This window comes from Pholcus phalangioides, unplaced genomic scaffold, assembly GCF_987345545.1.
Source record: "Pholcus phalangioides strain wild (caught in Gottingen) unplaced genomic scaffold, Ppha-v1.0 ptg000011l_1, whole genome shotgun sequence".
Classification (NCBI taxonomy): domain Eukaryota; kingdom Metazoa; phylum Arthropoda; class Arachnida; order Araneae; family Pholcidae; genus Pholcus; species Pholcus phalangioides.
In genome coordinates, this window is record NW_028301604.1 from 45,185,204 (window position 1) to 45,206,610 (window position 21,407).

The following is a 21,407-nucleotide window of genomic DNA, read 5'->3' on the forward strand; positions in this document are numbered from 1 at the left end:
GTTCTGCACGGTGCATTTCCTCACATGGAGAATTTGGGGACAATTCCGCACAGTCCATTTCCACACTTGCGAAAACAAAGGTTGTTCTTGTCTTTCTTTTTCAGTTTTTCTTCCCGTCCCTTCCTTCTTTTCTTCCCTACCGTAAATGGACTGAAGTTATAAGGGGGCTGTATCTCCTCATGAAATTGTGCCACTGAAATCATCTTTGACATGGGTGAATATGCTAAAATATATATTCCCTTTATTTTTTACCCTAGATCAGAACAAAAAAACTCCAAATCACAACGCTTTTTTTGAGGCTTGCACAGTAGGTGCAATAAAATATCTTACGACCTTTTTCTTCTACGCAGTGTACAACATGAAATTAATTCTTCAATGAATTGTTCAATAGGCAGAAGGGTGGAGGTGAATAATTCGCCCCCACTTTCCCGTTCGAAGAGCTTGTATCCGGTTATGGCAATATCTATAGCATGCTTTCAAATTTGACACATGTACACTTTTCTCTTCAAATCGAGATGAGTTCTATTGCATGGCAGAAAACTTCAAACATTTATAAATCTGAAACATTTACTATATTAATCCGTACATGTACCTCTGAAACTGAAAATTTCACTGATATTTTAGGGGTTTTGATTTGTTTGCAAAATTTTTTGTAACAGACTCCGGCGGTGCGATAGTCCAGCCAGTCCAGTAATCCGGCGTTTTTAGGCGTGGTTTCTTCGTGCATAGATGAGGAAATCATGTCACTGCATGTCTTTGAAAAGAATTTCATTTTATTTAAATGGACTTTTCACTTAACTTCCAGTATTCGAGAGATTTCGGTAATCCGGCACACTCGGGTTAGATATGTGTTGGATTAGCGAGAGTCTACTGTATTTCAATTCGCAATATACAGGATATACAGGGAATATCTGCAAAAATTCGAACTACATCCATTAACGAAACTTGAATGGTTCGATAGTCGAAGACTTGATGCCGCGTCTCATCGAGAAATCTTGGGCTTCGGCGAGCACCATGACGCCGCTCGCGTGCAAAAGATTGAAGATGGCTGCTCTACAGTCAGTGTCGTACGCTTGTCACCATCACGTTTGCTATAGATTTATAGTATTTGCTAGTGACAAAGGCCGAAATGGTCTTCAAAGCTCCAAGAACTTTTTCGCAGATGGTACTTTTAAAAGTTGTAGTAAGCAGTTTTATCAGTTGTATACGGTTCATGCAGACATAAGTGGAATGATGAAGAAGTCATAATAGTGCCTATAGTTTTTGCTTTGCTTGAAAAAAAACCGAGTGTACTTATGGAAAGCTATTTACTGTTTTAAAATAAGCCAGGTGGAATCCTCAGTCATTGACTGTAGATTTTGAAGTTGCTTCAATAAAGGCTCTAGACAGACTCTTCCCATTAACCAAAATTTTCAGATGGAATTTACATTTCACCCTAGTGTCTATGGTAAGTGATTACAAGAGCAATGATGAAGTAAGATTACATGTGCGTATGTGTACAGCATTAGTACATCTACCATTAGAAGATGTAGATGACGGGTGTGTGAGGCTATATCCAGGAAAACTCTCCTCAACACCCAAAATTGCAAGAATTTTATGACTACTTTGTAAGAGAGTGGTTTGAAAATTCAGTGTTGAAAATCAATATTTGGAATTGTAATAAAAGAAAACGCAGAAAAAACAACGCCTTAGAAGGATGGCATAGCAGATTCAATTCCATTATGGGTATACCAAATCTAAAGATCAGAATGCTGATCCTGGGTATGAAAGAGGAATCGAAATACAGTGACTTATACATGAGTCGCTCAGAGGTTGGATTTAGAGGGCAAAAAAAGATGCGCAAGGTAAGCTAAACTAGACAGACGTATTTTACACATTCTGCTTAATTATGCAAGCACGAAAGATATCAAAAAAGACCCTAGCTTACATGGCAAAATTGGCATAAATTTTTGCAACAGAATTTTAGTATGTGTTTCAACATGTATAACCGGGAAATAAAAAATATTCAAGGAAAAATGACTGCAATACTCCATAGCTAATTAGATTTCATTAACCATGTTTCTCGTCTCCAACCGAAATATTCTTTATGCTTTTCCTTATAAGCACCGAATTATTTTAGAATTAATAAACGAAATATTTTGCAGGCAAATTTACGGTCATTATTTAATCATTATTTCTTATTTAGAGCTCTGCTTCTTTTTAATACATCATGTAAATGTGCTTTTGAAAAATTTTAAAGCGGCGTTTTTTAAAAATTTTGCATTTCACACTATTTTCAATTATAATATTTATGTTGAGGATTCAAATTCATTTTACACGCTAAATCAATAAGTGTGATAAATTTTAGGACGTACACCTCCGAACGATTTTTTCCAGAGGAAATGGGCGGAGGGACAAAACTGTTCATTTGAAGAAAGAAAAGGGTTCAAATATTTTGTAAACAATGATGATTCTTTATCAGCATAAATATTCAGATTTCAAATCGGTAAATTATTAATTTATGTTATGAGGTAATCCTGGTGTGCATTCAACATGGCTGATGTTCAGTTGGACGAAAATCTTTTTTTAATAAATAACATGATCAGCACGTATTCCCAAGAGATCGTTACGATCTGTCTAGAGAATTTGTTAGTGTTAGTAGACATCCATGCCCGAACCGGGATTCGAACGCAGATCTGCACAGTCAGAAGCTAGCTCCGTAACCACTGGACTGCCAGGTGATTTTTAAGGATGATTTGTTTTTCATGTGGCCTATCTCTCTCTCTCCTGCCAACGACTGAGGCATCGTGTGGGCTGAATCAAAGCATAGTATTTGACACGCACGGGTACAACGTAATATACCTAACATATATCTAACACAAGTTAAGGTAAAAGTGAAAAATTCGGTAATTATATACAAAGGCCACGACAGGCAAATTTGCCGGAAGAGGTGGCTAAAAAAATTATGCCCATAAAAAATATGGATGTCAAATATAACCAAAATACCCAATATAAAAGCATATGTCACCAAAAAAAATTTCAATAACATATAATAATAACATAATTATAATAACATATAGTACACTGCCTATAAAATGATTATGGTTGTCTTATCTAAGTATGAATAGCTTCTCGATTTATCCCACTATGTCTATCGTACTTCTTTTAAACGCATCAATTGTATTTAGAATTCAAAACCCACGGATGTAAGCTATTCCATTTCATTGACAACCCTATTAGAGAAAAACTCCCTGTGACAACACAACCTGGAATTTTTCCTTACTAAATGATATTGTGTCCCCTTATCGAAGCAGTTGAATAACGGTGTATTAATAACTGTAGGTCCATCCTATTCATCCCAATGAAAATTTTATAAACACTTCGATTATATATCCTGACACCAGCGTTTCTCCAATGTAAACATATTCATGAAATCAAGCCTTTCTTCATAGTTCACGCCTTGTGTACTAACAAGAGCACGGGTAGCACTTCTCTGCACCCCATCAACCAAGTTCATGTCTCTCTGTAGGTATGGTGTCCAAAACTTTGCGGCATACTCCAGTGCAAGGCGAACTAAGATTTGAAAAAGCGGAAGAATGATTTCAGGAGAACGCAGAGAGACCTTTTTGTGAATGAAAATTTTGATTTATTATGCATAACCATTTTGGTAAGTTTAATAAATTCTGTTCATATACCAAGACTTCATATTTATCGGTGATTATGTATATCTCTCAGTTCGTAAGGTCGTATTGGTAAATACAATAAAACGTCAATGAATTACTTGAATTTACCAAAAATTGTGCATTCGATCGGTAATGTTGGTTTTATTTGTACATAATTATGTGTGTGAAGAAAATCTGTCGACACTTATGTTAATTTAATTTTTATGGCAAAATAGGTGGCGTGGACATATCGCAAACTAATGAACAGGTTAAATGAAGACAACAGAAGTGACAATTTGTTTTACATTTATCAAATATACAGACTTCAACTAAGAATTATGGATAATCGCCGGTGAAAGTGATAAACACATTAAAATTCATTGAATTCGACGAGGTGATCGGTGATTATGTAAAATCACAACTGTAGCAAGTTTCCCGTAACATTTATGGGTAAAAAATAGTTTGAAGTGAAATATTCCAAAAAAATTCGACATTTTCGAGTGATAAAAATAGTTAAAGTAAATTACCAATGTGATGTGGATACAGCCCCTATACAACTCCTATCCACTTCAGGAAGGTATTAAAAGAAATTGGGGGTATAAAAAAAATATATATATTTAAGGGGCTTGATTGTGCGGAAATGTGTCCAAAATCTCCCCTATGCGGAAATGCACCGTGCGGATCTGCCGCCAAACCAGTTTTCCAAACTTTTTTTGTTCCATTCTGCAAAAATATTTTTCTCTCTTCCCACGACACAAGCAAACCCATAGGATTCTATGTCAGCCTCGTAGCTTTTATCGTCCCCCCCCCCCCGGACCATTCCATCGCACCAGGAAGCTATACTGCCACTTTGGGATAACACTGTTCTTGAATAACTCCTTCATGGGATTTTTACATTTATACGACGTATAGTGGGGTATTTTACCCGAAAACCTGGCCAAAATTACTTTTACATTTTTCGTGCACTATTTTAAGCCGAAATGTCGACTAGATTATCGTTAAAATACTAAAAGATATAGTTTTACGTCATAAATTATATAAAATATGAACATATGGAAACATATTTTGACATAAATTGTATAATTCCCTGAATGATGAGGGAAATTCCTCAATAAAGAAGAAAAAATCCAATTGATGTAAGAGAAATTCGCGTATATTGTTGGAATCTTGGACGTTGTGAAGATAAATTATTTATACTTATTGATTTTTTGATTTGATATAATTCGTTACGATTATTTATTTTTCAATATTAAAATGTGTCGATACAATTTTCTTCGTTTACATTTTCCACCATTTCTTTTGAATCTTGCATTATTCTCGAAATAGCTTGTGGTTTTTCATCTAGCAAGTTTATTTCCGCGAATACGCTATTACTGAGGAGATGTAGCACATTTTTTCTTCGATGTTTGTAAAATTTTGTTACAGGGACGAGTTTTAATTTTTTTATGAGAAGCTCTTGGATGATTTTCAGATAATGGCTTCAACAAACATCTACAAAGCTTCTAGTGGGAGTCAATGGTGTGATCTTTTGTTTTAAACTAGTTTGTTGAGTATAGATATTTCCTGTGTTATTTCGATCTTATCCGTAACTAAATCTTTCAATGATTTTGAAGCTTTATGATACAAAAGTATAACACTGGAAATAATGTCAACTCATAGTTATTAAGTTATGAAAATTATGTGTCAAAATTTTTGATGAAAATAGCAAATAAGCATTCAAGTGAACTCTGTTTAAAAAACAGAAAAGGCCGGGAATGTCCCGGGAAATACAGGACATATGGTCACCCGAATGGACATCAAAGATGCTTGGATTTGCATAAAAAAAAGAAAAAAAAGCAAGTGCAAAGGATGGATTCGAGGTTTCGAATGACGAAAGAACATGTAATTGCTGAATCCATCCCAGATCCTTCGTGTGTTCTAAATGTGGCGGAATTTGAAGTGAAAATTTTTTTATTCAGTTGTAAGAAGAGAATTCGAGAAGACCTTTCGCTCCCTGTCAGCACGATAGATGAAGAAGTTTCACAACCGTGAGGAAAAAGGCATGAGTTATAGTAATAGAAATTCCAAAATATGTAAAAAAACTTCAACATGGCAAATAGGCCCGTGATACACATGTTAGTAAATAGCAGAAAAGCATTCGACTTTCGTGCTACTTATTAGCATGTGTAGCACAGGAAATATGCGAGATGAACATTCTTATTTATATTTGTAATTATCGTATTGTAGTTTATGAGTTAGGAAGATAGTTTTAATACTTGATTTCAATGAATAATAAAAATTGAAGTTGGCTTGATTGAAAATGCGTAGAAAAAAACAGGACATTTTCCAAAAAGACGGTATGGTAAAAATTACGTTACGTGAGAATACGGGAATGTATCATCCCACATATATCAGCATAATTGAAAACTAATTTTAGTATAATACGTATGTAGAAGGCTACATGGCAAAACCATGGAAATGTCATTAAAAGTATGAATCAGCGTTTTTCAGCTTTGCACTAATTTGCAGCATATTATCACTAGGGTAAACATGTGTCCTGTATTTTACGGGATATTCTCGTACTTTCACCTAAATTTGGCCGTTCTGACTTCCTTTTATATAATTTTCCTATTTATTTCAACAACGCTAATTTAAATTTAAAATTTTTACTGAAATTGTCAATGAAGGTAATTTTCATAATTTATAAAATATTTAGATAATTATGGCTATAATTATTGAATTCTCACCGCGTGAATTTGCCATATTCAACATTTTTTCGGTTAATTAGAGTTCAATTCACTGCGATTTCTAGTATTCCCGTCAACTCGTATTTCTAGTATTTCGTCCCATCATCTCGTCATTTCTAGTATTCTCACACCTCGTTAATTTTTCAGAAATTTTAAAACAGTTGGTAATTTTGCCAACATTTTCAGTGATGCCCCGTATTTTTCTTTATAAAGTTCTAATTTTCCATATAATTCTAACGAAATATGGTCACTAAGCCATGATCAATGATTTTTTTTCCTGAAATAATTTTTTTACTGTGATTTTTAGTAGCTCAAAATGTCATTTGATCATTTTTGTCGCACCACGGTCATTTTCTGCACACGAGAGCTAATTAGACCGGGACCTACAATTTATTGCCGATTCCGCACGACAGACTCTTTTTTCATTCACGGGATTCCACAAAATTAAAATGTAGGAATGGAGGCTGGTATAGTTCCTTTTTCAAATTAGAACTTTTTTCCTGTTATTTTTTCCTTGAAATTAAAAAAAAAAAAAAACTCAGTAAGACATATTTATGTTGAGCTTTCACAAAACTGTAACGACTGTTAATTGTAATAACTGACCACTGAGTTGTTTCTATGTTATGTTATCTAAGGAAAAATGGCCTGTGGCGAAAGTGTTTGTGAAACACTGAACTAGTCATCGTCTCATCGAAATCGTCAAATCTGATCATATTATAAATATAACGGATAATAAATTTTCAACCTACTTTTCCATTCATTTTCATCAAGTTTTTATACTACCGCAACTGTCTTTGGAGGCTAGTGCAAGAACAGCTTGTCAAACGATGCGATGGGCTGATTTTTAAATATTGTGCTCTATACAGGAACGTTTTGGTGTGCGAAAATCCAAAGTTACAAAAATAATATCTGACGAAGTTAGCGGCAACCCTTTTCTGATCTATCCTAAGTATCCTAATGTGTCACGCGACACACCGTTTGAAACTACTGTCTTAATTGATATTACAGCCATACTTCGGTATAACATCCCCCCCTCGGAACCGAATAAAAATGACTTCATCAGTGGGGTGACTTAATAACAAATATAATTTTCTTACAAATTGTGCTAGCAGGACCAAAAAAAAATACTGACGCAATAGACGGGATGACGTTGAACGTGACCAACGTTATACTGAAGTCTTACTGTATAATGTTACTCTCAAAATCTGTCGTATCACCCTAAAATACAGCGGCTCCCTTTTTGAAAATCCTGTTCGTGTATTTATTATCGATTGGATATCCAAGTTTTCGTCTCGATGAACTAAATTAATTCATATGATTTGAACGGTATAAAAAATTTAAAAACGATTTCAAATAAACTAAAAAAAAATTTTTTTTTGCTTCCATCACATACTAAACGGTTACGTGCCCTGTGCAACCAAATCCTTTTCTATTGTTCACTTCCACAACAAGGGGCCACCTCCCATGTCGTGGCATTATAATTGAATTGCTATTCTATTTCTGTAATCAATCTACTATAGAGATTATACAACATATAGTTTAGTATGTGATAGAAGCAAAAAAATCTTTTTTTTTTTGGTTTATTTAAAATCGTTTTTATATTTTTTATACCGTTCAAATCGTAGGAACTAATTTAGTTCATCAAGACGAAAACCTGGATATGAATTGATAATAAATACACGAACAGGGTTTTCAAAAATGGAGCCGCTGTATTTTATTGTGATACGAAACATCTTGAGAATATCATGATCGGTAAGACTTTAGTATAACTTTGACGACGTTTAACGTCATTCCACCTATAGCGTCAGTTTCTTTTTTTTTTGGTCCTGTTAGTACAATTTGTAAAAAATTTAATTCGTTATTATGTCACCCCGCTGATGAGGTCATTCTTACTCGGTCCTGAGAGGGGCGACGTTATACCGAAGTATGGCTGTAATGTCAATTAAGACAGTAGTTTCCAACGGTGTGTGTTGCGTGTCACGTTAGGATACTTATAGATCAGAAAAGGTTGCTGCTAACTTCCTCAGATATTCTTTTCATAACTTCACATTTTCACACACAAAAAAATTCCTGTGTAGAACACAATATTTAAAATTCAGCCCATCACATCATTTGACAAGCTATTCTCGCACAAGACTTCAAAGTCAGTTGTGGTAGTATAAATACGTACTTGATATGAAACTGAGAAGAAAAAAAGGTCGAAAATTCATTATCCATTATATTTAAAATACGATCACATTTGACGATTTCGATGAGACGATGACTGTTTCACAAACACTTTCGCTACAGACCATTTTTCCTTAGATAACATAACATGGGCAAAACTCAGCCATTAGTCATTACAATTAACAGTAACACAGTTTTGCGAAAACTTAACAACTTAACATAAATTTGACAGTACATCACACCAATAGTAAGATGTCCATTCAATCGAAATTATTCAATTTTTACTTCTGTGAGCGTCGTTATTGATTTTTGTTTTTTTAATTTCAAGGGAAAAATAAAAAAAGTTCTAATTCGAAAAAGGAAAACATTCCTACATTTCAATTTTGTGGAAGCTCGTGAACAATGACCATTTGACGTGATTTTGACCATTCCGAATTTTTGGAAAAATTTTTCCATCTTTCTCTACGCATTTTTAATCAAGCCAACTTGAATTTTCATTCTTCATTGAAATCAAGTATTAAAACTATCTTCCTAACTCAAACTATAATACGATAATTACTACTATGAATAAGAACATTCATCTCGCATAGGGCGGAAACTCTCCTCCACGCCCCCCCCCCCGTATCTCCAGCCATATTGGCGTTCCACTCAGAGTCGACATAATTGAAGTTATTTGTCGTATAAATGAAAAATTTTAACATTAAAATCGACAGGGCGGAATTGTGACCTGTGTTATCAGAAGAAATAATTTCCAAGAATAATTTCACTCCTCTCCAAAATTTTAAGGAATAATTTTGTGTAGAGAGGAATATTTATTTTTCATTAAAATAAAAAATAAATTAGATATATGACTACCTTCCAATTTATTATAAGCATTTAATAACTATTTTTCCTTTAGTTTCTACAGGCTAATCGGAAGTCAAAATGTTGATTGGATATCGATTTTAAATTACTATGAAACACCCTGAAGAGACAAATATATTAATAATATGTTGTATTATTTCAAGAAACCTTTAACAGCTTATGGTAACAGCTCGACCTGGAGTATAAAAAAAAAGTCATTTAATGTTTCAAACGAAAGCACCAAAAAATAAAAACGAAGCAGTTAGGAAACCTTACAGAAAATTCACAAAACACAAAAAATAGCTTTTGCTGTATACAGGAATGACGTCACGAGCAGATAGCAAAAATAAACCTTCAAAATCATTGAAAGATTTAGTTATGGATAAGATAAAGATAGCGAAACATATTAGTACTCAACAAAGTAGTTTAAAGTAAAAAATCACACACCATTGACTCCCACTAGAAGCTTTGTAGATGTTTGTTGAAGCCATTATCTGAAAATCATCCAAGAGCTTCTCATAAAAAAATTAAAACTCGTCCCTGTAACAAAATTTTACAAACATCGAAGAAAAAATGTGCTACATCTCCTCAGTAATAGCGTATTCGCGGAAATAAACTTGCTAGATGAAAAACCACAAGCTATTTCGAGAATAATGCAAGATTCAAAAGAAATGGTGGAAAATATAAACGAAGAAAATTGTATCGACACATTTTAATATTGAAAAATAAATAATCGTAACGAATTATATCAAATCAAAAAATCAATAAGTATAAATAATTTATCTTCACAACGTTCAAGATTCCAACAATATACGCGAATTTCTCTTACATCAATTGGATTTCTTTGAGGAATTTCCCTCACCATTGAGGGAATTATATAATTTATGTCAAAATGCTCAAATTTTATTTAATTTATCCCGCAAAACTATTTCTTTTAGTATTTTAACGATAAATTAGTCGACATATCAGTTCAAAATAGTGCACTGGAAATGTAAAAATAATTCTGGCCAGGTTTTCGGGTAAAATACCCCACTATGCGTCGTATAAATGTGAAAATCCTATAAAGGAGATATTCAAGAAGGCCGTATAAACGATATCTGCTGTATTCCTATAGTTCCACCTATATTGGTGATAAGAGGGAAGTTTCAATACAAAGTAAGGAAGTAAATCTAATCGATAGATTACTCTATTCACCAAGATATTACAAAAGAAAGGATTCGCCCAAGTAAAGAATGGAGAAGGATTTGGTCGCTCAGGGCACGACGATATCCATCTTAGTCGCACAGGGCACGACACCTACTAAACTAAATGTTAAATAATCTCTGTAGTACATGGATTACAGAAGTAGAACAACAATTCAATTGTAATGCCACGACATCAGGGATGGCCCCTTGCAGAAATGAACAATAGAAAAGGATTTGGTCACGCAAGAGCACAACGATATTTAGGTATTTTGGTCGCACAGGGCACGTAACCGTTCAGATTACAGATTTGCCGGGGCTTCTCCTCCGCTCCTCCCGAAGGCTGGGTCGTGGGACTACGTTCCAATGACTAGCTCAAACACAGTCTCTCTTCTACTGCTATCAAAATTAGATCCAAGAAAGCTGGCTCCGCCCACTGGTTATTAATCGACAGGTTGGGGGGAGGGGGTGAAAAGCATGCTTAAAGAGGGAATGAACTCAGTACCTGCGCTCGTCATTGCCGAAATGAGATGGTTCTGAGTATCTTTTGATTAACCGAAATGCAAAGCATCAAGTTAGCTGAGGTATCTCGTATTTGTCGCTTAAAAGGTAAAAAAAATGGCTGCTCACCTAGAGTGTCCTTTAGAATACTGATAACCACTCTCTCTCACTACTTGTCTGGCTAAAGGAAATAACTCATCTCTTCTTGTCAGCAATGCTGGAACATGCTTACAAATCTGAGCTGCTGCCTCATTCACGGAAACCTAAAAATCATTACATTCAACAGTAATATTAAAATTTACTATAAAATTAAAACTAACAATAAAATTAAAATGATTAAACAATAAAATTAAAATGATTAAACAATAAAATTAAAATGATTAAACAATAAAATTAAAATGATTAAACAATAAAATTAAAATGATTAAACAATAAAATTAAAATAATTAAACAATAAAATTAAAATAATGAAACAATAAAATTAAAATAATGAAACAATAAAATTAAAATAATGAAACAATAAAATTAAAATAATTAAACAATAAAATAATATGATTTATCTCTATCATTGACAGTTAATGATAATTGATAAAATTACAGTCGGCCCCGGTATTCGCGGGGGTTACGCTCCGCGGATACGGAAAATCAGCAAATAACCGAAACCACAATTTGTTTCTTTGTATATCTCGTTTATTGAACATCATGAGAAAAGCGAAGTGTCGCAGAGGTAGAAGAATTGAATGTAAAAGAGGGTGCAGAGTGATTGTTGGCAATGTTTTCTAAAAACGTTGTGATCTCTGTTTGCCGTTTCTTCTTCATATCATCAAGTATGTTGGATTATCTTGACAAGGCTTCTTCTACCAATTTTTCTACATGTAAAGAACGTACCATAGAGGGATCTATGTCATGAAAATAATCTATTGCTGATTTGAACTTGCGAAGCCCTTCCATTATGTTACTCATGGCGAACTTGTCTTCTCTCTCCACTTTTTATCTTTAAATTCTTCAGGAACAGTCAGCTGCATTAATTTCTCCACGATCAATGCCTCTGAGTTGATATTAATTACCTTGACTTCTATATTCATATCATTGAACCCTTCTCCACCCACCTGTTTTGTTAACGTGACAATGTCTTTTATAATCTTTTCAGTTGGCTCTGTAGAAATGATTGCGCTCTGCAGTGCACATTATGGCCAAAGGTTAATCAAACTCGAGTTGACTTTTTTTCTCTCTTATGAGCTGCCACGGCTCTAGTGATGGCAGTAATGGAATTAGCGACAGTATAATTCTTCTATACCTTCAAGGCATTTTCTGCTTTTGCATCTTCTTCTATTGCATGCACAATTATCTCCATTGCGTGACGTGTATAGTGAGCCTTGAATGCTCTCATTACCCGCTGATCAAGGGGCTGAATAATAGATGTTGTATTAGGAGGCATATAAAGGACTTCGACATCATCAGCTTTGAACTCATTGACATCTGGGCGTCCAGGAGCATTATCCAGTATCAAAAGAACTTTGAATGGCATGTCTTCACTCTCAAGGTACCTCCTGACTTCCGGAACGAAACATAGTTTAAACCAATCCAGGAAAAGTGTTTTCGTAGTCCAAGAATTTTCATTGTTTATCCAAAATATTGTGGGAACTTTGACTTATCCCCTTCAATGTTCGTGAATTCGTAGATTTGAAAATTATAGTGGGCTTTCTCATGTACCCACATACATTTGCACAAAACAACAACATAGTAAGTCTATCTTTACTTGCTTTAAAACCGGGGGTGTGGGTCGCTTTTCTTCTTGGGCGATACATGTTCTTTGCGGCATTTTCTTCCAAAATAGTGCAGTTTCGTCAGTGTTAAACACCTGCTGAGGTGCATAACCCTTCCCTTCAATAATTTTCTACAAAGTCTTTGGACATTTTCTAGCTGTCTCTTGGTCGGCAGAAGCTTGATCGCCAGTGATTTTTACATTGCATAATCTGAATCGTTTCTTAAACCTATGAAACCTTTACTTGCATAAAGTTCTGGTAAATTAGACGTTTCACCAGCCCTTTATGGAAGAGTGAAATTTCTGTACGAGAAACACATGGATCCAGTAGGTGTTACAAAGTTTTCGCGTCCACAGGAGCAGCTACAGCCAGGGCTGATCGAATTTCAGATTCCTTTTTTCTATTCATATTTCAAAGAAGCATGAAAAGATGTATGTTAGATATCACTAGGAGAGAGAGAAAACGAATCACTTCGATAAGAAGCCATATATATCAACTCTATAATATAAAATCACAAACTCGAAAAGGGCCCGTTTCTAAGCAACTGCGAAAATTAGTGACGGAAGTGGGCGACGTTTTTTGAGTGACAAAAATCTGTTACGATTTTGGGTCAAGTTTCCATTTAACTCCTGAACACATCGGGAACCTCTTGACCTGTAGGGACCAAGTTTTGTGCAAGTACCCAGAGGTATGTATACATCACCAGTGCTCCCAACACGCAGGGTCCGGGTACCCAGGGCGGGACATTGGACAGGTAACCGTCATGGGGGAAATTGACAGGTTTCATTTTAAGTCGAGGATGAATACTTGCTTCTCATTGCGCATTGTGATGCATTGCTTATTGTCGCACTGCAAAAATAATGGTGCATTACTGATTGCGGTGCATTGCATATTATAGTGCATCGCGTGCTGTATTCCTCATTGTAATGCAGCGTTTAATGCGTATTGTGGTGCATTGCGTACTATAGTGCTTTTATTATTGCGCGATGCATCGCATACTATGCTGCATTGCTTATTTGTGGTGTACAATATTACTGATTACACATTATTGATTGTGATGCTTTACGTGTTGTAGTGCACTCAGTGCTGTATTGCTTACTGTAATGCAGTGCTTACGGCTCATTGCGTATTATGGTGCTTTGTTTAGTGCGACGCATCGCGTATTGTGCTGTATTGTGGTGCATGAAGTATTGTGCTGCATTGCTTATTGTGGTGCACTGTAAATATCGGTCAATTGCACATTGTTATGCATTACGTATTTTAGTGAATCACGTGCCATATTGCCTTTTCTAATGCAGTGCTTATGGTGTATTGTGGTTCATTGCGTATTGTGGTACACTGCATATTGTGGTACATTGCTTATTGTGCTGTATTGCCTACGGTGGCGGTGTATTTGTTATTGTGCTGTATTGCTGATGGGGAGTAAATTACGCATTGTGTTGTTTTGCTTATTGTGGTGTATTGCGTATTGTGCTTAATGTTGTGCACTGAATATAGTGGTGCATTGCTTATTGCGGTGCTTTAAATATGGTGGTGCACTAATTATTGTGCTGTATTGCCGATGGTGGTGCAATAAGCACCGTGCTGTATTGCTTAATGTGGTGCCCTGAATACAGTGGTGCATTGTTTTTTGTGGTGCCCTTAATGTAAGGCTGCACTACTTTTTCTGCTGCATTGCCTAAAATGGTGCATTGCTTACTGCACTGAATCGCCGATGGTGTGTCATTGCGTATTATGCTGTATTGCTTATTGTGGTGTATTGCAGCGCATCGCGTGATATATTGCTTACTGTAATACAGTACTTTTTGCATACATTACGTTTAATGCTGTATTGCGAGGCACTGTAAATAAATAGTGGTGCATTGCTATTTTTGGTGCATTGTAATGCATCGCGTGCTGTATTGCCTATTTTAATGCATTGCTTATTATGGTGCTTTGCTTATGTGATGCATTGTGTATTGTACTGTATTGTGTGCATATAGTTAGATAATGTGGTGCATCGCGTGCTGTATTGCTTATTGGTACGTTGCTAATTGTTATGCATTATAGTGCATCGCATGCTGTATTTCTCATTGCAATGCAGCGCTTATTGCGTATTGGGCTGTATTGCTTATTGTGGTGTACTGCAAATAGTTGTGCATCGCTGATTATAGTGCATCGATTGCTTATCGTGTTTCAGTGGTTATGGCGTATTATGGTGCTTATTGCGATGTATAGTGCTATATTGTGTATTGAGCTGTATTGCTTATTGTGGTGTGTATTGCGTGCTGTTATGCATTACATGTTGTAGTGCATCGCGTACTGTATTGCTTATTATAATGCAGTACGCACGCATTACGTATTGTGGTGTATTGCGTTTTGTGCTGCATTGCGTATTGTACGTACATCGTGTGCCGTATTGCTTATTATAATGTTGTGTCAACTGCTTATTGTGTTGCACTGCAATATGGTGAATGTGGTGTATTGCGTATTGCAGTAATGCATCAATGCAGTATGCGCATTGTATGGTGTATTGCGTATTGTGGTGCACCGCTGATTGTAGTGCATTGCATGCTGTATTGCTTATTATAATGCAGTGCTTATTCCGCATTGCGGTGCATTGCGTATTGTGCTGTATTGATTATTGTAATGCAGTGGTTATTTATATTGTTCTGTATTGCTGATTGTGGTGCACTGTGTTGCGTATTGTGCTGTATTGCTTATTGTAATGCATTGCGTATTGTAGTGTATCGCGTGTTGTATTGCTTATTGTAATGCATTGCTTATTGTAGTGCATCGCGTGTTGTATTGCTTATTGTAATGCAGTGGTTATTTCTATTGTTCTGTATTGCTGATTGTGGTGCACTGTGTTGCGTATTGTTCTGTATTGCTGATTGTGGTGCACTGTGTTGCGTATTGTGCTGTATTGCTTATTGTAATGCATTGCGTATTGTAGTGTATCGTGTGTTGTATTGCTTATTGTAATGCATTGCTTATTGTAGTGCATCGCGTGTTGTATTGCTTATTGTAATGCAGTAGGTATTGCTATTTTGCTGTATTGCTTAAGCTAATGCAGTAGGTATTGCTATTTTGCTGTATTACTTAGTGTGGTGCAACTGCAAATACAATGCTGATTTTAGTGCATCGCATTAGCATACTGTATTGCTTATTATAATGCAGTCCGATGCAGTTTGTATTGTGTATTATGGTGAATTGCTACCAGCAATGCATTGCTGGTTGTTGATTTGTACTGTTATGCAATACGTACTGTAGTGCATAACGTGTTGTATTGCTTAATGCAATGCAGTTCTTATTGCGTGTTGTGGTGCAGTGTATTATTGTGCTTTGCTTGATGCGATACGTCACGTTTGCGTATTGTGGTGGATTGCATATTATACCGTATTGCTTATTGTGGTGCACTGCAAATAGTGGTGCATTACTGATTGTAATGCATCGCGTGCTGTATTGCTTATTTTAAAATAAAAAATTATCATTTTTTTAGCCACTACGGTGAAAGTCGTTCCTAAATTAAATTTTTTACGCCACATTTTTTATAGCTCCAAGTTGTTACTCTGAAAGGGATCCTCATTGAATTATCGTTCGGAAATTATTTTATCCCCATGTTCAAATCTGACTTTCACCCAAGTGATGCGATTTTACACAAGAGGGGACTCGTTCATAAATCAGCTAGTAAAAATGCATTTAACAACACTTTGAATCTTACGCAACAAAATATTTGAATAGTAATATATAATCACCACTTTATTTTCGTATAGGTCCTTCCAAAATTATCGTTTTTACTAATACCATGACGTCACAACACACCATGATATGATTTTTTCAAAGAGGACCCCTCTTTGAAAAAATATGTATCGTTCGGAGAATTTTTTTTTTGTAAAATTTGTCACAACTCTGACGCCACATCCCTCGCTAAGGATCTATCTTTTTTTTTAATTTCATGCCCTAGACGTCAGGGGTCGTTATTCTATAAGTTTTTTTTTTCCACAGGCGTCGTTGTTGAATTATCGTTAACACTTCATTAATTTATCGTTTGGAAAACTTTTCATGCTGACGTGTTTTCACCATCCTGTTAACTTCTCTTGAAATATGAGTTCGTTTACCTAACTGAAAGAATGTTCTGAGCTGTAAAATGAAATACAAGGCCACAACAGGCAAAACGCCCAACGAGGTGGCTGAGAAAAAAATGCCCATAAGAAGTATGGATGTCATATTACTAAAATACAGCAACCAATTAATTAAAAATCTCTCCTTTAAAAAGTCTCGCCACAGAGAGCAACAGGCCTACAAACAGTACAAGTATTTCGTCCTTACACTTCACTCACTTCGCTTCTGAAATATAGATGGCAGCACTGAAAAATCAAACACTAGATACGCACTCCGACTGGTAGGTACACACACCTACACTTCCAGCACAACTCACTAGGCGCCCGATGGGCAGACTTCACGGACAAGGCAGAAATCACGGAGGATATGGTTTCGCAACCCGACGTCGACCATTGTGTCGACCTTGTGACCAGTTGTATGATCTCAGCAGCCAATGAAACAATACCCAAAGTCTCCTCGAAACTTCTTAAATTTCCTAAACCTTGGTGGAACCACGAATGTAATCTTACGATTAAAGCACAAAAGAAAGCATGGAGTAGGTTCCGGCGGTATCCTACCCATGACAACAAGTTGGCATTTTTAAAAGCAAAGGCGATAGCGAGAAGAACCAGGCGCCAGGCTCAACGCGAGTCCTGGCACAAGTTTACCACGGGAATCAATTCATCTACTTCATCTAAAGTCATTTGGGACCGGATCCGAAAAATCAATGGTCATTATCAGTCTTATCCGATCACTATTTTAAACACCAATGGCACTATCATCAGCGATGTGAGGGATATTGCGGATGCCATCGCCGCCCATTTCGCCACTGTCTCCAGTGATGCGAATTATCCCCCATCGTTTCATCCCATTAAATCATCGGCCGAACGTACATCGTACACCTTCCGGCCTTTTACACCGGAGGGGTACAATTCATTGTTCACCCTTCATGAACTGACGACGGCCTTGCAGCGAAGTCCTGACTCAGCTGTAGGGCCCGATGCCATTCATTATTCCATGATTCGGCATCTCTCACCAGAATCACTGTCACATTTACTCATATTATTTAATCGGATCTGGGTCAGTCTCTCATTTCCTGACACTTGGCGAGCAGCAATTGTTCTTGCATTCCCGAAGCCTGGCAAAAATCCTCAGCAACCTAACAGTTACCGACCTATTGCTTTGACCAATTGTCTATGTAAGCTCATGGAACGCATGGTCAACTATCGCCTTATGCACTACCTTGAGGTTAAAAATATTTTATCTAAACATCAAAGTGGCTTTAGACGGTTCAGGTCCACAACATGCAATATGCTACGCCTTGAGACATCAATAAGACAAGCATTCGTAAAGAGGGAGCATATGATAGCTATATTTTTCGATATAGAAAAGGCCTACGACCGTACTTGGAGGCACGGAATTCTTTCCGACCTCTATAATTGCGGCTTGCGGGGCAACTTGCCCATTTTCATTAAGAACTTTCTTGCTCGCCGCATCTTCCAGGTACGGATCGGAAGCACGTTATCAGCTCCCCAAATTCAAGAACAAGGTGTACCTCAAGGTAGCATTTTAAGTGTTTCACTTTTTATTTTAAGACTCAACGGGGTGTTGAACCAACTCCCGTTGTCTGTCACTGGCGCACTCTACGTGGATGATCTGTTGATATCGTATCAATCAGTGAATATGAGGTCAGCCGAGAGACAATTACAAACCGCACTCAACAAGATCAGCAAGTGGACTCATGATAACGATTTCTCTTTCTCCGCTGACAAAACCGTCGCTGTGCATTTTTGCCGGCGTCGTGAGCTTCATGATGACCCACAATTATTTTTAAATAATAGTCAAATACCTATTGTAGAGAATACAAAATTCCTCGGCATTACATTTGACAAGAAACTTACATTTAAACCTCATATTTCACAGTTGAGAACTCGTTGCATGAAGATGATGAACCTCTTGAAGGTCATCTCTTCTACATCGTGGGGAGCTGACCGTAAGTGGCTCCTTCACTTATATAAAGCTCTAATACGATCAAAGCTTGACTACGGTTCCATTGTATACGGGTCAGCACCTCGGAGCTATCTGAGTGTGCTCGACCCAATTCATCATCTCGCTCTCCGCATTTGCTCTGGAGCTTTCCGAACTTCTCCCATGGAAAGCCTCTATGTCGAATGCAACGAGCCATCACTGACATCAAGACGCCAACAACTTTCTTTGAAATATCATATCAAAATGAAGTCTTTGCCAGGTCATCCACTTCATAATGTCATTTTCAATCCGTCATTTCATAGACTTTTTGCTGCTCGACCTTCATGTGTTCCATCTTACGGTCTTCGTATGAGGGCACTTGTGGAAGAACTAGAATTAGACATCAGTCGTGTGGCCCCAGTTGCTTGGCAACTGGCACCATGGGAACAGTCTCTGCCAGATGTCTCTCTTTCATTATCATTATACCCTAGAGCCACCACAGCAGATGTCATATATCGACAGATATTCTTCAGGCACAGGGGTAGGTACAATAGGTACTTCCCCATATATACCGATGGCTCCAAGAGCCCTGGGCATGTCGGTTGTGCCTACATCTGCTGTGAGGAGACATCTTTCAAACTTCACGACACATTCTCTATTTATTCGGCAGAACTGTACGCAATCCTTCAGGCTCTACGTCATATACGACGCAAACGCCACCGACGATGCATCATTTATGGCGACTCTCTCAGCGCATTGCAAGCACCGTGTTCCTTCACTTTTCACACTCATCCACTCATTCATGCCATTTTTCATGAACTGCATCACGGTACCACAGTAAAATTTTACTGGGTACCAGGTCATGTAGGAATACCGGGCAACGAAAAAGCAGACAACGCAGCTTAAACAACAACTAACATTGATAATAGCCTTTTGGTACCTGCCAGTGACCACTTCTCAATCCTCCGGGAAGTGATGCATCGCCGCTGGCAGGATCATTGGAACAATCAAACTAATAATAAACTTCATGCCATCAAGCCTACACTTGGCCACTGGCGTTCGAGCTGCAGAACTAACCGAAAGGAGGAAGTTCTTCTTGCCCGGTTACGCATAGGACACAGTCGCATCACACAATCATATCTTTTACTACGACAGAGTCAACCGCAGTGCCGTCATTGTCAAAGTCCATTTACCATTGCCCATGCTTTTACTTGTTCGCACCATCGTCATCATTTTACGACCGCTTTTGGTCAGAATCATCTTTCACTTCGTGACATTTTATCTGACCATTGCGATGCATCTCGCATTTTTAAATTCATCAAAGCCATTGGTTTTTATGACAAATTATAGTTTTTACAATTCATGTCATTGTTTTATGTTTCATGTTGCTTTTTATCATGCACAGTTTTAGTTTTTGACATGACAAAAGGACATTTTTCTTATTTTTATATTTGTTTTGGCGCAGTTTGACCAAATTGGTCCTTGCGCCAATAAACCCAAAATCCAATCCAATCCAACTCACTAGGTAGTAAATTGTCCATGGCGATAGACCAGAGTTCTCGGTTTGACAAAAACCCAATTAAAAATTCAATTTAAAAAAATTATATATAATATATATATATATATATACATGATAAAATATTATACAATAATAAAATGTATTTATGATTGTCTTATTCTAAGTATGGATAGTTTCTCGATCTACCCCAACATGATTATCGTATTTCTTTTTAAACGTGTCAATTGTGTTAAAATTTACTAAACCCGGGGGTAAGCTATTCCATTTATCAACAACCCTATTAGAGAAAAATTCCCTGCGACACCATAACCTCGCATTGTCCCTTAACAATCGATACTGGTGTCCCCTTTTCACAGAGATCAAAAATCAAAGAATTAAATAGCATAACGTCATAATAATTTCCCTGGACATCCAGGGGGCTTACGATCACATCAATCATAATATCATCAGAGAAAAACTGCTAAATCTGTCTATACCATCTAATCCAACCAATATCCTGATAAGCATGCTCCAACACAGATCCAATACAGATCGAGACACCATTAGGAACAGTTCGACATTTAATGACAAGGGGATGCCCTCAAGGATCGTGTTCCGGGCCACTACTTTGGAACTTATTCCTTAATGATCTCCTCCTTAAGAGGTGGCCGAATGTCAGGGTTCAGGCCTACGCCGATGATATTACGGTAATGGCCTCGGGCCCTACTGTAGAAGGCACAGGTAGACTAGCCCCATATGTGCTGAATGAAATCCATCATTGGTTAGATCAACACGGACTCAGCATCGCTATGGATAAAACCAACTTTTTGTGGCTCTCTTCCAAAAGACCACCATCAGTAAAAATTGGCGACAAATTCATCAAAAAACGATCTAATATCAAGATTCTCGGGGTGACATTTGATGATCAACTCAATTGGTACAGCCATATCGCTACAATTTCGACGAAAATTAATGCCCTCATTCCACGATTATGGTGCTCTACCGGAAAGGAATGAGGCATCACCACGTCAATG

The 21,407-nt window shown here is 36.9% G+C and overlaps 1 protein-coding gene across 4 annotated transcripts in view; it reads right to left on the bottom strand.

Annotated features, from left to right (window-relative positions):
• LOC149080464 (NGFI-A-binding protein 1-like) overlaps window positions 1-21,407 on the bottom strand; it is a 567,589-nt gene that overhangs the window by 135,375 nt on the left and 410,807 nt on the right. For all 4 annotated transcript variants that reach the window (XM_089239575.1, XM_089239574.1, XM_089239577.1 and 1 more), the window contains one exon: window positions 11,188-11,321. In XM_089239575.1, the coding sequence (XP_089095701.1) occupies window positions 11,188-11,321 (134 nt within the window). The remainder of the gene's footprint in view (window positions 1-11,187; window positions 11,322-21,407) is intronic.